This window comes from Gouania willdenowi, chromosome 20 (genome assembly GCF_900634775.1).
Source record: "Gouania willdenowi chromosome 20, fGouWil2.1, whole genome shotgun sequence".
NCBI lineage: Eukaryota > Metazoa > Chordata > Actinopteri > Blenniiformes > Gobiesocidae > Gouania > Gouania willdenowi.
Genome location: NC_041063.1, coordinates 25,242,887 through 25,262,709, shown reverse-complemented (window position 1 = coordinate 25,262,709; position 19,823 = coordinate 25,242,887). Strand labels below are relative to the sequence as shown.

General features: G+C 36.1%; 1 protein-coding gene across 1 annotated transcript in view; it reads left to right on the top strand.

Annotated features, from left to right (window-relative positions):
* The window catches only part of mllt10 (MLLT10 histone lysine methyltransferase DOT1L cofactor), a 57,511-nt gene that overhangs the window by 15,505 nt on the left and 22,183 nt on the right, over nt 1-19,823 (top strand). The window contains 5 exon segments of the mRNA XM_028434541.1: nt 1,153-1,242; nt 8,485-8,583; nt 8,794-9,148; nt 10,358-10,576; nt 11,477-11,956. Of these exon segments, the coding sequence (XP_028290342.1) occupies nt 1,153-1,242; nt 8,485-8,583; nt 8,794-9,148; nt 10,358-10,576; nt 11,477-11,956 (1,243 nt within the window).

Sequence of the window (19,823 nt, the reverse complement as noted above, 5' to 3'; positions counted from 1 at the left end):
TCGAGGGGTTCCTGTCACCTGCTGTCCACTGAAGAGTTTGACGTTACTCCTACTTGTATGTATATATATATATGTATGTATATATATATATGTATGTATGTATATGTATGTATATAAATGTATATATATGTATGTTAGTTACAACAATGGGATTTCTGTCTAAAAAATGGCATTTGAGCAATGCCTGAAACGATGAGTTGATGCAGTGTTTCCCACAGGAAACACTGGGGTGTACATGTGCAAAAAACCCATAGAAAAACAAGGAGTTATAATAGAATGCACCTTTATTATTCTCCAGAGGGGAAATTCACATTTGCAGCAACACAGTATATACAGTAGAAGAGCAGAGAGTCAGAACAAAAATGAATATAAATACTAACATAGGGATAATAGTGCAAAAAATGTAAACATACATAATTAGAAAAATAACAACAGCAGCAGAAAGAAAGAAAAACAACAAATTTACAAATGACAGAGGAATTAAGTTAGAATTAAACTAAAGCTTAAAATGCCTTTTGTGTCACTTAAATCTGTTAGTTATGGAAAATTATTCAAAAGCATAAAGACTGTAAACGTGCAATTTCTCTTAAGAATCATTTACTGCAGCTTTAATTTGAACTTTTTGCCTTGAGCTCTACATACTATGTTTTTATGTGACTTGTGATGTGGATTTGAACGTTTAGTGCCTTGGTATGAATGTTTTTCTTATAGAGTCCTAAAATTGAGGCGAGGAATTAAAAGGCCTGTTCATTTCCTGTTGGAAAGGGTTGCTGAGATAAAAAGCCATAAACTCTACATTGTAGGATGTTGAATTTAATGATGAATGTGTGTGTGTTTGGGCAGTGGATGGGTTTTAATCGTTTAAAGAAAAAAGAAAACATGATTACTGTAGTTCACCACAGCACTCTGATCACTTTCCTGCCTTTTTATGTCACCACTCTTTCAAACTTATTTTATTTTATTTTTTTTAAAACTTATCCTAAGTTCAATCAGTCATTTTTTTTTTTTAAAGTTTGTTGTTTTTAGGTTTATTTCGTTTTGATAGCAGAGGATTCTTTTTTTTTTTTTTTTTTTTTTTTTTTTTGGGGTCAACATATTAGCATTTTTTTATGAACTTCATCCAGTAACCTGGAGTTCCTTTTTACCTTTTAGCGAAGGAGCAGGGGCCGTGGTAGTAGGTCTCAAAGCTTAAGTGACTCTTCCTCTCAGTGTTTGGATAGACCCCCAGACAAGGACATGAAGGTAAGAGAGCCCTCAGATCTTACCCTCTCTGTGCCTCTCACCCACGACTGTGAATGCACCAGAAACATTGTTACACTCTCACGCTGTGGAGCAACATGCAAATATAGAGAAATAGGGCAAATTCCATTAATCGCAGCTTGAGGGTTGGTCCGAACTCGGGGAAAATCGGCATTCTGAATGATATTGTGGGAAGATATGGGCTTTAAATCAGCTTAAAGCCCCACAAGATGAAAAAAACAAAACAAATTAAAGCCTCAAGCGGTCTGAAGTGGCCTGGGTCAGTAACTCAAGGTTGCGTATCGCAATGTTGGGGATTCAGGGTCAGAGTCTGCTCACTCTCAGTGAATTTGATGCAAATCCATTGAAAAATAGCCAAGGTGCAGCATTTACAATGTGATGGCGAAGGATTTAGCGGTGACAATATAGGCCCCTCCCACTGATCACAAGCTGTTTTTTCTTCATCAGTGACCTGCTCCCATCTGTCTACGGTCATTCAACAGTATTTTGAGGTCAACACGACATACCGTCTTTCCGCTAGAGCTGTTAGCGTCGAACTCCACTAAAAGTGGCGCCCTCTGAGACTGCAAAGCACGATAGGTAATTTTCACATTCAGTCTTGTTTAAGGATGAACAGTCATCATGTGTATCAGCTATGAGGCAGTTTGAACATTGTATATGAGTTATATAGATTTTTCTTTTATGGCGTGCTAACGTTTCTAACAGTAAACATGACCATAACTCCTTGAATCGAATCAGCAACAACAAATCGTAAATCCAGTCAAATCGTTGCTAAAACAAGTTATATTAGTTCAATGTCAGACTTCCCCGTTATCAATCAGCCCTGCCGTTTATCTGAAAAAAAGATTGCCACATGAATAATCCCTTAAATGAAATATGAATATTTCACAGATGCAGCTGCAGTGGTTTAAATCTGGCGTGACTGCAGCTCACCAGTAATCACCAGTGATCACCAGTGATCCAGCTCTTTAATGAACACTACATTAGTGTGACCTAATAAGCCATGACTGTTATCTGAGCTTGTAATCACAGGCCGTATTAAATCAGAATTTATAGCAGGTGTAAACTCATCTGTTCCATGTATTCAGAGGGAATGTGACCCTCCGATTATTTCACCCCACAGCAACATATATATATATATATATATATATATATATATGCAGGATTCAACTGGAGTTTCATTGTTGGGTTGATATTTAGGTCAAAAGAAGCATAGTGTAACAGTTTGACTGTCCCTTTTTCTAATTTACTGTCATTGATTCCTCATAATAGTGCAAATGCATTCATTTTTTATCTTCATTGTTTTTATCTGGAAAATCAACCATGTATAACTTAATTCTTCCCAAACTGCTCATGTAGTATTGGTCTGTTGTGATTTAATAAGAATGGAGTTGTTTTTAGATGAAAAAGTACATTTTAGATTGGAAATTAATGCAGGAACTTAATTTGTTCTGTTGGTAAAGGTATGTGCTTGCGTGTGTGTGTGTCTACCACACAGAGCTAAGAAACTAGCAGTTATTGTTGTGCCATGCTTTTGGTCAAGATGCAAATGCTTGAGTAGATTATCCAATTTCCTGTCTTCTGTGGATAGAAATCAGGTGGGAAAAGTGGTGGAAATGGTTAAAAGTGCTGAAAGTGTAAAAAATGTGCAGAAAAGGCATTGAAATTTGATGAAAAAGTGGAAGAAATGGGAGTAATGTAGCTAAATGCATTTAAAGCAGCAAAAAAATAGCAAGAAAAAGTGATGAAAATAGGTTAAAACTTGGCAAGTTTGGTGTAGTTGCAGAAAAAGAATTGACCTATTGTGGTTAAGAAAATTTAATGATTTTATTTCACAATAAAAATACAGTTTTTTCCCCTCTGTTGAGTTTCTGCTGCTAAAATAAAACATGACATATAATAATTGTATTGCTAGTACTACTTCTAATTTAAACTATTAAAAGAATAAATTTAAAGATTGCTAACATGCAAGAATAACAAGCCATCGAGGAAACGCAATTATTTTCATTGTTTTATTTATTTTTTTATATTAATTTATTACATTTTTGCTTAATTTTAAATTTTTTATTTTTTATTGAAGAATGCCAGATCCACCACTTTTCAGCATTCACATTATAACAATCATTGTGAAATATTAAAAAGTTAAACAATGTGAAAGAAATTAAAGAGAAATAACTTCCTTATTAACACCTATTGATACTTATGGGAGCTTAATGTCTTTGAATAAAGAGAACCAAAGATAAGATGAAAAAAACAAACAATACAAAAAGGAATTCAAGATATTCATAACAACAGTAGTTATGAAAATAATAATACATTTAGGGGAAAACAAACAGATCTTTAAATTCACTGAATATCTTCATAATTATTAATTGCACTATATTGGAAGTGGCATTTGTGTGTGTGTGCGTGTGTGTTGTCTTAGTGGCTTTTGTTAATAGTGCCTGATTAGCATTTGGGTAACCCCCCCTTACACACACACACACACACACACACACACACACACACACACACTCCCCTGATCCCCCTCCCAGGGTCAGAGATCAGTAGGTCCAGATTTGTGTGGGTTTCTGTGTGTCCTCTGCACATGCATTTGTGATTTGTTTAGGCTCAGATGTTTTGCCCACCCTAGCGCTAGACCCCGCAGTCGACCTGCAGCAGGGGCTTAAAGATCCCCCACACCGGCAGTTGAGAAAAAGACCTGCAGGAAACACACACATCCACGCACACACACATCCACGCACAAACCCAGACACACAATGGTGGGTCAGAAATCCTGCAGGAAACGGCACAGGGGGAATTCCTGCCAGGGCCTGGATTATTTTTCCTCTTTACTTCCTGTTCCTTCCTTCCTTTCTGCCAGTCGTTTCTCTTCTCTCCTCATCACCTCTTCAGTCTGCATCCCCCCCACCCCCCCGCCTTGACATCCTGAGGTCCATTGTGTTAAATTACTGACAGATAACGCTTCCTTTCCATCATAATAAAACAATTTTATGCGATTAACAACACAAGAAAATGGTATATCTCTGGATGTTTTTAGTGATATTAGAGTTGTTACTATATTAGTTGATCTCCTGCATGCATGTGAAAAATATTTAATACCTGATATATGGTATATTTCTTGGGTGTCAAACTCAATGCCCGGCGGCCCACCAGAGCATCCAATTCACCCTGCGAAACTATTTTTGGTTTAAAAAATGAAAACTACATTAAAATATAAATCGTGAAATATTGATGAACTAATTTTACCTGAGGGGGAACATTGAACCCCAGATGCCATCAAATGGACCAAAACAGATTATTCCAACCACTTTTATAAAGCAGTAAAACAAGAATTTTATACAATTGTGCTTGCATTGAGAATAATCAATGTAATTCTCTACTTGAAAGCAAAGCAGTGATTTTCCGATATCTAAAACAAGGGGTTTTACTTCTTATTTCCTGTTCTCCCAGGAATTTTCTTTTGCAAATGAGCAGAATTATTGGTAAGAAATGGACCACATGCAAATGAGCATTTTTCTTTTAACAAATAACACTGAGTTCCTTTTCAAATATCCATAACTGCACGAATTATACCATAAGAAATGAATGTACAGTCGTTTACACGTGCAAGTGTTGATAAAGCACAATGAAACTGTGTTTCTCTGGTTTGGTTCACTTGAGGCTATGGGTGTAAAAAAAAAAAAAAAATGTAAATGATTTCACACCGCAATTATGGTATAGATCCAAATAAATTTTTAAAATTGCAATTAAATAAAACATTTAATTGCGCTAACATATGCATAGCAAGTAAACGCCCGGTCACTAGGTGTCAGTGAACTTTATTTTCATAAAACATACTGGACACTTTTATCGATGTATGTGGTGTATATATATATATATAATTTGACAGTTTCAGAATCAGAAGTACTTTATTTATCCCAGGGGGAAATTACTTATGTTAAAGACATAAAGAAATATTGCAAATGAAAAGAATAAACACTAACAGAAAGAAAGAATCATACATAATTAAGTAAAAGACTGTTAATTAAAAAAAGATTAAATACAAGTGCACACATTACAGTAGAAAATATTGTATGTCGTATTGTGACAAATCATGAATTGTATCGTCAGATTGATGGCAATGCTCACCCCTAGTTGTGAGAGAATTTTCCTTTTTAGAAGATGAAAATGTGACATAGACAGAAGAGATCTCAGCCCACTTCTCAACAGCTCATAGTTCAGACCTTTAATGAATAGCCATCATCATCATTATTGTCAGCCGCTGGTCATGCTAACCCCACGCTGCCTCAAAGAGCACTCGGACATGTCAAATGATCAGGCAGCTAACGGTCAGCTAAACAGAAAGAGAGAGGAGAGAACATGCTGAAAGGCTTTGTCTCGGCCTGTATAATCAATTGACCTGATTGATAAGTGTGTGTCAGGGTTACATTGTGTGTCTGTTGTGTTTCCCACGCCCAGCGCTCTGTGTCCGTGTGCGAGTGTGTGTTATCCGACCCTCGCGGCTCAGTTTCTGTCCATCAACACCTACCTCTGGAATGTTGATGAAAAACAACAAGGGAATCCCTGAGAAGTCAGTGCTCTGTCACTCTCCCTCTCTGCTTGGTTTCCCTTATTAGTGGAGGGGGTGGGGGCTGTTTTAAACTTGTGGTGAAATATTTTTGTTGTAGGTGTTAGCCTTTGTTAATGTTTTTTAAATATTTAACTGAGTTTTTTTTGTTTTTACTTTCTTAAACCTTCATTGTGCCGACCAAACAAATTCATAGTCATCTTTTTTGCTGATCTAAGAGGTGCAACTACATCAGGTTCATCAGATAATGCAGATTTGAAAATTTAAGCAATTCACGGAAAATAACATGTGGATTAAACTAAAAAAGAAAATCTGTGCAGTTTTTTTGCATAATATTTGAACGCTACATGATCATCCAACTATGAAGGATGACGTTTCAAATATAACCACTATTAATGATTAGGAGCTCAAGAAAGAAATTACTTAACTTAAATTTACAAAACTCTATTTTAAAGATATAAGTAATAAAGCTGTAGAGTGCAGCTCAAGTGAAATGTTTCATTTAGCATCAGAACCTCCACTAGTTTTACAAATGTGGCCTAAATATTCATTTTTATTAACTTTAAAAAATAAACTACTTTAGAGCCGTTTTAGAGCCTGTGGTTGTTTTTGCTGTTTTTGGTTGGTTTAAATCAGGGGTGTCAAACTCATTTTAGTTCAGGACCAGTTTGATCTTAAGTGGGCCACAGAGTTTAGGTGGGATAAAGAACAGATTCAACATTAATGAACTTCCACGTATGAATGATTAAGTATTTAAGTATATCAGTCCCTGCAAGATCTTCACTTTAAAATTCTATGAATTTGGGGAAATTTCTTGTAATAATTTGAGATTGTGAACATGTGATATAGCAACTTGAAAACTGAGCCTGCAAATATTGTGGATTTAAATTGAATTTGAGATAGCTAGAACTGAATTAGTTGGTAATTTACAAAATATTTAATGTTTTTTTAATTATTTAACTTCTTCAAGCGAGCCGAATTTGATGCTCTAAGGGCCGGATTTGGCCCACGGGCCTTGAGTTTGACACATATGCTCTAAATAATCAGGAAAAGTTAAAGATGTTGATGTAACCCTCTTTTGTTGACCGAAAGAAAATAAAAACAGTTGTGACCGGACAAAATCTGTGACCGAAAGACAAAGAAGTAGAGAAGAAGAGCTCTCCTAAGGGACCTTTACATTCACAGAAACAGTGCGCTGACACGCTCTGATGGCTGAAGTTGGCGAATAAATCACAGGCTGTTGAAGGTCTCTCATCCAAAAGAACTAATGCATGTTGTTAGGCATAGATCTTCTAATAAGTACATTTCAAAGGTTTTAGGCCATATTTGTTAAAAAAAAAAAGAGGAGGAATCCTTCAAAGAGGGAAGTCACAGATGTGCTGCTATCTCCTGGTTCAGGCGGTGGCGTCTGTTAACTGCCACGCTCAGAGGAAGTCTGGCTAAACTGCCACAAGTTCACGTGCGACGGGGGCCCCTAACAAAACGCCGAGGAGACTAAAGGAAGAGGGGCCGTGTCGTCTCTAAGCATCACTGCATATTTTCACTGTAGATCTTTAAGTGTGTGACTTACATGCATGTGCACGGGGAGGTGTCGGGGTGCACACGCGAGGTGTAAATGTGCTGGCACTCGGTTGCTACCTCAGGGGTGTGACAGGAGAATAGTGTCGCGTTTGTGTGTCGGCAAGGGTGTAAATTGAGCTGTGATGGTCCAAGAAATTGTTTGATTAGATGGAATTACAAGACCTCGCGCATGAAAGCACGAGACACTTAGATGCACTCAGCGTTGGTTTGCTTCCATCCTGTTTTCTCGCCTCTATCACTCTTTGTTTTCTTGTGGATTTCCAGGCTTTCATATCATATAGACTTGTTTAAATGTCTACACACACACACTCACACTCTTTAGCATTTGTGTGATTATAATTAGGAGTAACTAAGGCTTTGTTCGAAATGTCATACTAATGTACTCATCATACCAAGTTTGACGCAAAATTAGAATGTAGTGCTTTCACATTAGATAGTATGAAATGATTGAATACTTGAGAAATACCTAGATATTTACTGTATCTGGACAAGTATGCACACTAACACTCAACCGTCCCCATGATGCATTGTGAGCAGAATGTAAAATCGTACTGGGACTGGCTTCAAACTAAAAAAATCAAACATCCCCTTTTCAAAATAATAGCATCTCTTCTTGTCTTCTATTAGTTTTATTTTAATGCTTTTGTAAATAAGGCTCTTTTTTTGGATCAAATGATATTCTACTTGGTCACTTTCTCACTTAAAATGTTTTCAAAGGTGGAGAATCAACAGAGATATTTAGCCTCAGTGTTTTTCATGTTTTTGTAATCGTAGATTCCAAATGCATCTTGGGAAATTTGGAAGTATACTTCAGTGGGAAGGCTCATCATCATAACCATACTTATAGTATTTAGTAGAAAGTATATACTCATTGAGTTTCTAGTGCATAGTACAGAATATGCCATTTCAAACACAGCCTTAGTTAATTGTATGTTTATTTCTACTTTTCTCCGTGTTTCTAATGACTATAACCACTAAAGGTTCTATACTATTTTGTGTTCCTGTTTACTTTCTCTACTAACTAAACCTTTACTCACTTTGCTTCTTTTTTCTTGTTTTGGGTCCATGATCAGAAACACAAGGAGCGGGACAGACACAGACCCAGACACAAGAAAGCTTCCATGGAAATGACCCCCTCACTCATCATTCCTAACATCATGGTCCCAGAAAAAGTGAGAAAATCTTCCCCATCTGTTCAGGTTCTCCATACTGAACTGGCTAAATGTTTTTGTAACATTGTTACATTTCCAATTCTTTGTCTGAAAACCTAATATTCTTCATCTTGCAATAATGCTTTTGTAGCTTTCTTCCAATATGTAGTTTAGATTTATTTAGTTTTTACTTATTATTCCTTATATTTATTTTTCTTTTTTTATTTCTAGAATTACACCAGCAGTAACTCAGGGGGAGGGGTCCCCTCCTTGCCGACGTCCTCTCAGAAGCGACTGGACGACGGCACGGCACGATTCACCAATGCAAACTTCCAGGAGGTGTCGTCCTCTCATTCCGCCGGCGGCTCCAAGGACGTCCTGGGCGTCGACCCAGGGAAGGCGGTGGTCGTTGCTGTGGCGTCAGACGTTAAGACCAGGAAGAACAGCGGGGCAGCTCATGCGGTGGGGGGCCAGAGGCCAGGCCGCAAGTCTCTCACTTCCTCAGGGAAACCCCTGCCCTCGGCTGTGGTTACCATGGTTACCTCATCAACGCCTGCCTCTGCTTCTGCAGGGCCTTTTCATCAAGGTGAATTTGTTGATTGCACATATTCCTGCATGCACATTTACACATTTGAAATCAAATTATTCTGTTACAAAAATAGAGTCAAAGCACCAATTATTTAACAGCAACTCCAAACTGTCTGCCTCTGAAGAAGACTGGCAGTTGACAGTCGAATCATGTCAGGAGATCAAAATGAATTTCCTGAAAAAAAGGTTGTATAATTAAATGAAACCTTAGAAAAATAGAAAACAAAAATAACTTGCTGAAATTATTACATGGAAATCAAGGAAACATCAAAGCGATCAGCAGACGTCTCTGAAGAAAACTGACAGTTAACAGTCAAAACATGTCATGAGATCAAAGTAAATTTTGTTTAAAAAAAAAAGTGTCAATAAATTAAACCTTAACATATTATTAAAAAAGAAGACAAAAATAACTTGCTGGAATTATTAATGCATAAGTCAAGAAAACATCAAAGCGATTTGCAGACGCCCTTGAAGGCTGGCAGGTGACAGTCAAAACACATCATTGGATCAAAGTAAATTTTCTGAAAAAGTTGTCTGAATAAATGAAGCCTTAACATCTCATTTAAAAGAAAAAGACAAAATGAACTTGCTGGAATGACTATGCAGAAGTCAAGGACACATCAAAGCGATCACGTCAGGAGATCAAAGTAAATTTCCTGAATAAGTGAAACCTTAACACATCATTTTTTAGCTTGTGTGTGTTCTGTGTCGTCTGGATTTTGGCCTGACAGCAGACTTCACTGTGTGGCCGAGATAACGCTGTTTTTTCTCTGCCCGCCTCCGGCTCCTCTAATCTTAAAACTCGGTGGAAAAAAAATGGCGCACACAAGAAGAGCATACAGGGAGGTCGAGACCTGAATGGAGTCTGTGTTTCACTGCACTGTCTCGTATACGGTATAAAAACCTTGAGACACTCGTCAGGTGTGTGTACGTCTGCGCATTTGTTCACTCGTGTGCTTTCAAGGTTCTTCCTGTGATAGAAGAGAGGTCTACATGATGAGGGTGGGCTGAGGCTGGGAGCAGATAGCAAGCACAAGAGCAGATAAAATACTCATTTTTTCTTATCTATGGTAACAGAAATGACAGAAGATTAGAGCAAACTTTGGCAACTGACTTTTTTTCCCTACTTTTTCCCCTGTTGCTTCTTCACTTTTTGATAATTTCTAACTTGTTCCCTGACTTTCTTCTATTGTCCTTATTCTTCCAGGCCTCCTGCTGTCCAGCGCCAGTAAAACCCCCTCAGCTCAATCCTCCTCAGACTTCCTCAGTTTCTCCGATCCTTCGATGCGTCCCGGGGGTGGGACAACCTTTTCCTCTCCCCCGTCTTTCAGCAGCTGCCTCGTGAAGCCCAGCTCAGACGGCGGAGCTTCAGAGGGAACCACGCCTCTCTTTGGTTCTCTCATGTCCGCCAGCACAGTTTCTGCAGGTGATGATTAATAAAAATCAGTATGGATAATAATTCATTCGACATTACTCAGTGTATGTGCATTAATTACAGGGGGAACGCTCAACATAATGTTGCATTGTTTTTCAATCTGTGATTTTAATTTATTTAAAACATGTAATTTACAGGGTTGGGGTCATTTACATTTTTAAATTACAGTTACGCCTCCAATTATCCATGTTAAATTACAACTCATTTATGATTACGTTGACCAGTTTTTTTTCCCAATTGCAATTATTATTGTCCCCCTTAAAGTCAATTACAATTACGTTCTTACTTCCTTATTCACAATTACTTAGCCTAAAATAAATAACCTAATAAAACTTAACCTTAATTGTGTTAAGCTTTCTGTTAGCATCTGTTATGATAAAGGGGCAGTTTGAACAATGTCTTAAATTAGCTGTAAAATACACAAAAAAATATTATCTATTATTACCTTGTTTGGCTAACTAATCCATTAAAATATTGATTTTAATATTTTTGGTGTGGATGTCTAAATGCTTTCTTCTGTCGGTGAACCCCTTGATTTGAATTATTTTTAAATTATAAAATTACTTTGTTTTTCACTACTTGTCAGTTCTCTTCAATTTTAATTTAATAATTTTAAAATATACTGTACGTATGTGTAAGTCATAGAACTCTAACATGGTTCCACAGGTTTGCATGTAATTGAATTATAAATGACAATTTTTGCAGAATTACAATTCAATTACAACAGCAACATAATTATAATTAAGAACCAATTCATTTAATGTATTTATTTGAATTAGGACATTACATATTAATCTATGTGTCAGCAAACAGCGTCAACATAAATAACCCAGAGTTGGTGCTATAGCTAAATTTATATATATATATTTGTGTTTATTTTGTCTCTGGCAGTGGGAGGAAAGCTCTATGAGAATTCCCACAGTCTCACAGTGAGTGAGTCCACGAGCCTGGTCGGACCCACTGGCTACAAACGCCCCCAGCCCTCCAGCTCAGCCCTGGTGATGGGGGCCTCGGTGGCAGGAGGAGGCCCCGGAGACGACGGGGTGAAAAAGAAGAAGAAGGGCAACTGGAGAAACAGATTCGGACCCTGCTTCACCACGGATGTGAAGCCCGCCGAGGCGGCCCCCTCCTTGACCCTGCCCCCCACCGCCTCTACGGCCAACACCTCCGCCTCCTCCCCGTCCTCCTCATCCACGTCCTCTTTGCTCTCGGGCTGGCCAGGCTTGGGCTCCAGCAGTGGATTAGGCGTCGGTGTGGGGGGAGGAGGAGTAGAGAGGGGCCTGGGGGTCATGGGTGTTGGATCTGGGATTCAGAAGTCCCCGTCTCTCCTCAGGAACGGGGGTCTGCAAAGCTCAACGACCAGCGGGACAGGTGAGGATGACCCAGTGGTTTAATAATTCCAACAAGTTTATTATTATTTATTTTTCTTTTTTAACATAATATGTTTCTTTTATTCAGAGATCCTGAGATCAAAGTCAATTTTCTAAAAAAAAAATATGTCTGAATAAATTCAACCTAAACACACACAGTGGTTTAAGCATGACGCACACACACACACACACACACACACACACACACACACACACACACACACACACACACACACACACACACACACACGCACACACACAGACACACAAAGAGTAACTAAATGTCAAACATCTCTTTTCTTCACATTTAAGTCAAAGTGTTTCAATTTGTCATATTTTGTTGTCAAGTGTAAGCGTAACCATCCTCTATGGGTTGAAACCCGGCTGATACAATCACATTTCGCTATTTTGGTGAAAATGGTGGTTTGTGATGTTTTGGTGGCTTTTTACATCTCTGTTGGCCCCGCCCCTTATATAAAAACTAGCACCTGTGGCGAGTACGTTGGATTGAGAGAATTGTGATTAGAGAGCTATAGTGAGTATTGAAGCTAGTTAGCATAGCATAGATTGTTTTGGAGATTTTATAGTAGACTGGGCGTGTCTTAACTACTCCAGGAGCCTTATGTGGGTGGCCAAAACCTACGGTTTAGTTACTTTATAAGTCAGGGTTTTTCAACCTTGGGGTTGTGACCCCATGTGGGGTCGCCTGGAAATACAATTATTTTTAATTATTTTAAATTGTTTAAAAACAAAATTAATTAAAAAAAAGGTAAACTTTTTTTTAATAATGAATAATTAAAAAAGCTAAATATTGCAAAATATTTATCTATTTTGGTCAATTAAAAAAACTATACATAATTTTACAAAAGTAGATTAAATTAAAAAACACAACACACAATCTCAACAACTGTATTCTATACTTTCACTATAAATGTAGTTTAAAATAAAATGCAATATAAAAATGTTACTTTGTGCACTGATACTGACTACTCTATTTGTAACACAGTATCACAAACCGCAAAACAAAAAACTAATTTCAGAAGAAAAGAAAAAGTCTCTGGGGTCACCAGAAACTTGTGATATTATAAAAATAGGGTCATGACGAGGGAAAGGATGGGAACCACTGATTTAAATGTTTTTGACAAATAAATGAATAAATGCTGGTGAGTTAATAATGTGTTATTATGAAAAGCAGATGGAAGACAAGCCCAGACGCACACATTCACTGATACAGTTAATTCTGAGATGCCAGTTAACCCAGTTATACCAAAAGATGAATTTCTATCTTTGTGTCTGTGAATCACTGATGAAAACAATCGTTGAACTTTAATATCTGTCCTCTCATGTCCTTAAGGAGATGTTTGTGTTTCTAAATGAACTTATCCAAATGAGGTGTTCCTCACCCAGTGCTCAGCGGTGTATGCTTTGGATTCTTTCCAAAACAAGCGTGTACGTACGTACGGTACGCTGCTTTGGCTTTAACAGAGAAGCCCTCAGTTTATTGGCTGCCTGACTTTTCATTCATATACGAAGGCCACAGCTTCTCGATTGTCCAAAAAATGGCCTTCACGTCAATGAAGCACGCATCACAATCCTTTAGAAATCATTTATATTTGCTGTGATTATGAAGAAAACTGCTTAAAATCAGATTACAACCTGCTGTAGTGTTGGCTGTCAAGCTTTTATGTTGTTTTTATGGGTGTTTTTGTTCTTCCAATGCTTTCTTCACCCATTACTGATGAATTAGAATCTAAAACATTTGATTTTAATCCCTGAGCAGCAGATAAATGATCACAAATGGACAGGATTTGACACACCTTTGTAATTGGTTTCTCCCGTGTGTGTATGTGTGTGTGGTCTGGTACAGGTGGAAGTGGTCCGTATGCATTTTTTTTTTTTCATCGTTTTTTGGTTGCTTGGCAACTGTCTTTATGCTTTGGATTCTCCCTGGGTTGATGGAAGTGGCTGAGCACGTCACACACGCACGCACGCACGCACGCACGCACGCACGCACGCACGCACACACACACACACACACACACACACACACACGTCAACCCTTTGTTTCTCCTGCTGGCTCTAAAGCTTTCCTCACCCTCCTTCTACTACGTGGTTTTGTTCTTTCTTCTCACCTGTTGAACCTTTCTGCATTTTTTTTAGATGCTTGAATTTGCTGAAAAATGCCATCAAATAATGTAAATATATTAGAAGCGTGAACAGGTTAAACCGCTATCTGCTCATTTATAGTCATTTAAGAGTTCAGTTTGATTTATGATTGAAACATTTGTCATTGGTGTCATTAATATATAAAGTCAGTGATTATTTATTGAATCAGGCTGGAACATCCAATATAGGCATCAGAGTATGTTGTTTGTTTCTTATTCCAGTGGTTCTCAACCTTTTCAGCCCGCAACCCCCAAAATAAAGGTGCCAGATAGCTTTATTAATATTTATTTATCGGAATAATATCCACTGTTATCCAGGAAGTATAATATTATTTGCGCCCGAGCATATAGTCATCCTAAAGATGTAAATCCTTGTTTTAATCAGAAATAAATGACAAAAAATTGCGGAAAAGGTGATGAAATGGGGTTTTCAAAACCACAGAAATAGGTTAATAGTTGCAAATTAAAGTGGCCAAAAATGGACCTTAAAAAGTGGTTAGAAGGGTTTAGTGTCAATATTGGAACAATTAGTTTTACCTGGCAAATGATGGGCATTAATGTGGTTAAATTAGTAAAAAAATAAGCATGAAATATGATGAAAAGAGGTTAAAAGTGACAATAATGGGTCAACATATGTGACATTGGGTGGAAAAGTGGTGGAAAGGGTTTATAAGTGCTGAGAATGTCTTGATTGTAAAAGTAATTGAAATTTGATGGAGAAGTGGCAGAAATGGAAGTAATGTAGTAAAAATGCATTAAAAGGAGCAAAAATATGGTGTGAAAAAGTGATGAAAAAAGGTTAAAATATGGCAAGTTTGGTGCAGTTGCAGAAAAAAAGTAAAAATAAGCAAAAATGTGCTTTAATTGTTCAAAAAATAAAGACGTAAAGCAGTAACATGTATATATGTATAATGTTTCTGATCTGAGAATTTAAAAATTGTTCATCATGGCATTATATTATTATATTTGTGTAATTATTGATTGTATTGTTTGCCAGCATTTTACATATTTATTCAGCTCCAAAGATTGTTTTCCACTGCACATATCTGTTATTCCTGTTTTATCCCTGGAAAGTTCATATTAATTTTGCATCTGCACACATTGGAATTTTAATTTAACCAAATTTGCGTAGCATATCATAATAACTAACAATCAAATCTAGGGGGTTTGTAACGTTACAAAGAACTGCTGCACATTTTTCCACTGAAAGCATTTAAACCACAGCTGTTTTTTTTTTTTGGTCAGTCCTGATGAATTCTGTCAATGGCAATAAATTAAATTTAATTAATGGTAGACTACAATAATTGAAAATTTACATTTTTACATTTTTACACATTTTACCCACATAGCGTTAATTAATACTTTTGTTATTCTTTTAGGTTTAAATTTGTAACACACATAAAAACTGCTATTTTATTTTTATTTTTTTGGTTGCTTGGTTTGTTTTGTGCTTCCCGGAGCTTTTTCTGAACACAGTTGTAGCTTTTTCTGATTCGAGCTGGGAAAAGCAAAGTGTGTGTGTGTGTGTGTGTGTAAAACATTTCTCCTTACTGTAAATATTTAGCTAAGGGTTAATGCAGGCCAGTAATGGGCAAGCTCGTAGCCTTTATGTCCGTCTGTCCCCCCCCAAGTCAGTCCCCTATGCTGTCTCCTTCGTGCTGATGGATTGATAGTTAGCCTGATAGATATGTGTTAGTAGGTGGGAGGGGTAGGGGGGCAGGGGGTTAGATTTTGGCTAGGTTAATGTTTGATGGCATTGGGGTCACGGATGGGACGAACGTGCAGGTCGAGCACATTAGGGTTAGATTGTGTGTGTGTGTGTGTGTGTGTGTGTGTGTGTGTGTGTGTGTGTGTGTGTGTGTGTGTGTGTGTGTGTGTGTGTGTGTGTGTGTGTGTGTGTGTGTGTGTGTGTGTGTGTGTGTGTGTGTGTGTGTGTGTGTGTGTGTGTGTGTGTGTGTGTGTGTGTGTGCGCGTGAGATAGATCCAGTGAAGGGAGTGTGTGTAAGAAGACGTGACGAAGCACATTCGACGGTCATTTGGTATTGCCAATAATTTATTTTTAAATTGTATTTTTTATTTATCTTTTTTCCTAAGACTGAAATATTTTCTCGCTATTAGGGCTGGGTGATATGGACCAAAACTCATTTTTCAATATTTTTTTTCTCAAAATGACGATATACGATATAAAACTTAATAAAATCTTACCAGAAAGACAATTTATGGTTAAATCTACTGACGCAAAATGTCACATAGGCACATTTATTAACAATGGCTCCACAATATGTGACTTTTTCTCCTATAAGGGACAGCACTTGCGAGTGAGTTCTGTTTGTGTGGATTGTTTAGAACGCACTAAGGAATCCATCTAACTGTGTTTTTTTAATGCTTTTCTGAGAAATAGCAAGCAACTCCTAAAATTTGTATTTTAATACAAAATAAGCTATAAAATAACGATGTATTGTTATATGCAATATTGTAATTTTCTACAATAGCCAAAATAGAAATCTCGATATATTGCCCAGTCCTACTGAAAATGCATTTCACTTGCCTGGCAAAAGGTCCGATGAAAACCAGGAAAATGCTGAGTCATTAACATTCATTCTGTTGGGAACAATGGGAATTTCATTTCATACCAAGTTAAACTTAATTATACAATCAACAACTTTGCTTTCTTTCTCTCACAGTTTGGAAACAGAGTAGCTGAAAATAATCACTATTTCTCAAAACAATAATAACAAGTATACTAATATAATAAATAATCCAGTTTCAGCAAAATAATACATCTATTTAGCATGTGATTGTATTTTTAAAGAGTTTTTACAGTGTGGGAACAATTATAGATATTTTATCTTCATATTCTAATGAAACTGTATTTTTGGGGAATTACACACACACACACACACACACACACAACTATTCTTAAAACCATTTCCTGTCTGTGTGTAGTTGAGTGAATCAGAACAAGTTATATTTTTCACATAAATAAATAAAAGTAGACGTAAGCAGACAAACGTACAAAAGTGTGTCCAAAAAGTAATTGGTATATATGCACTGTGTATATATATATATATATATATACACAGTATATACTGTATATATATATATATATATATATATATATATATATATATATATATATATATATATATATATACAGTATATTAACTTCTGGAGTTGCTTTAACTTCACTCACCCTCTAATAAAACAAAACTAATGTGAACAAAAACAATTGTCCTAAATATTAAAAACCAGGGCAAAAAATGAGCAGCCTTATCAAATTATTAAAAAAAATAACATTTTGGAAACATCAATGCATTTCTCCTAAAATCCCTCGAATCCATAGGAAATTATAATAAAATGTAAACTTAATTTTTGTAGGTTTTTTAAAAAATTTACAAATTCTATAAAACCACACAATACATTTATTTTTTTTAATTTATTCAGTTATTTTATTCTTTATATGATTAGTGCCATTAGGCGGCTTCTTTGTATTTGATGCTATAAATATAAAAATCAACAGTTTAAAAAAATATGGCTTGATGTGTTTTTTAATAACATGACGCAGTGAAATTCACTCAGCTCGAGTTTTTCCACTTTAAGGAATTTTGTTAGAATGAGTTTTTACAGCATGTGATGCAGTATTTGAATGAAACTGAAAAAGATTCTGTGCATGACCATTATTTGGTTAGTTTTGCTAAATTCATACATAGATTTGAAAATTTATCAGAAAAAATAAAGAAATTAATATCATGTAATTAAATGATTCAGTCAGAAATGTACTTTATGTTGAGGGATTATTTTCAAAATTTATGGTTTTAATTTTTGTTTTTCCTTTTAGCATCAAGATAGATTTAAGTCAAACAGTAATGCTTTTTTTTAAAATTTTATTATGTGATATATTTGCTTGACACATGGAATAATAATATTTTTTTCATGTACAATTTTCCTAAAAATGATTTACCTTCATGTTTCGTGTAACTATCATAACTAATATTTAATGATTGAGGATAAAACTATTTCCTAAACACTAAAAATGTCAGAATTGATTGTGTAAATACTAAAATTGTTTTGATAAAATGTATATTTAATTTAAGAATTAAAAAAAAAAAATTTCATTATATTTTTTCTTTTAAAAATATTTTTTTTAATTTTCATTTTCATTTTAATTTTAGTTTTTTTCTTTTAGCATAAAGATACATTTAAGTGAAACAGTAATGCTTACTTTTTTTTTACTTTATAATGTCCATCCATTTGCTAAAATGTTCCCCCTAAAATGATTTACCTTCATGTTTCATGTAACTATCATAAGTAATATTTAATGATTGACGCTAAAACAATTTCACAAACTCTAAAAATAGCAACAGCACATTTTAATTTATGCCTGTTATATATATTTTTCTATATGCAGGTGATAAAAAAAGTATGAGTCTTTGTTAATCCTGTAAACTGTGAATATTCTGTGAATTTCATTCCAAAATGTTTTAATAAATGTGAAATAATAAGTCCACATTTAGCAGTGGTTTGGTTTGCTGGTTGTGTGTAAACTATTTCTTGTCTGATAAATAGTTGTTTTGGCCTCTAATCCAGCTGCTGGAGGTCTCTGCTGGACTACCCCCACCTCTCTCTCTCTCCCTGTAGCCCCCAGCAGCCCCTGCTTTGGGTATCAATTTTTCTGGTGCATATTACAAAGCGTTATAAATAGTAGGTAGGCCCATGTAGTGTTCCTATCGCTCTACGTCCACCCCTCCCTCTCCTTCCACCCCTCCCCTCCTGGCACAAAGATCTCTTGTTCCCTGGGTGAATACGTGCTGCCCTGAGCCATTCAGGCTTTTGTGGGGCCGAGGGGCCCTGGCCCCCTTCCCCTCCTCCCCTCCTCCCCTCCACGGAGGTCAAAGGGGGGCAGGGGCAGGGCTTATCCCCAGTTACGGTAGTCAGTGAGCACGGGTGTGTGTGTGTGTGCAGAAAAGATAGTAAATGTGTGAAAAGCGTGTGTGTCAGCATCTTATTACTGTATTTATAGCTTGTTTAGGAGATCAGAAATGACACAAAGGTTGAAGAAAAAAACTATACATTTATTATTGTTTGTGCATTCTTTGATACACTTGTGTGTTTCTGTTTTTGGTTTCACAAATATTCAATGAAACGTAATTCATGCAGCTATTTTTTGCAGAACGTACGTTTGATTTATAGTACGTCATAAAAGTCAGTAGAAATCCTTCAGGTTGAAAACATTTATTCACAAATTTCTGTTAAGACGCCTAGTACTGATTATAATATTAGCAAAAAATAATAATGCTCGTAGGAATGCGTTTTGGCTTTTTTCTTTTCTATCTTCATTTTAATTAATAAAATAAAATTTGAAATAGAGAATTTTTTTTAAATTATTATATTTTTCCTTTTTGTTTTAATTATCATTTTTAGTTTTTAACATCAAGATGAATTTAAGTGAAACAGTAATGCTTTTTCTGAGCTCTATAATGTGATCTAGTTGCTTGGCATGATGAGACACACACACACACACACACACACACACAAACTATTTATGATGCAGCTCTTAAAACTTAAAAATACTGTACTTAAAAATAATGTACAAATTGGCAACTAAAAATTAGAAAAGGAGTGTTTTGTTTAATTTAAAATGTGTTTTGTTTTGTGTTATTTTAAGTGCGGTTTGTTCAATTTAAAATGTGTTTTGTTTTGTGT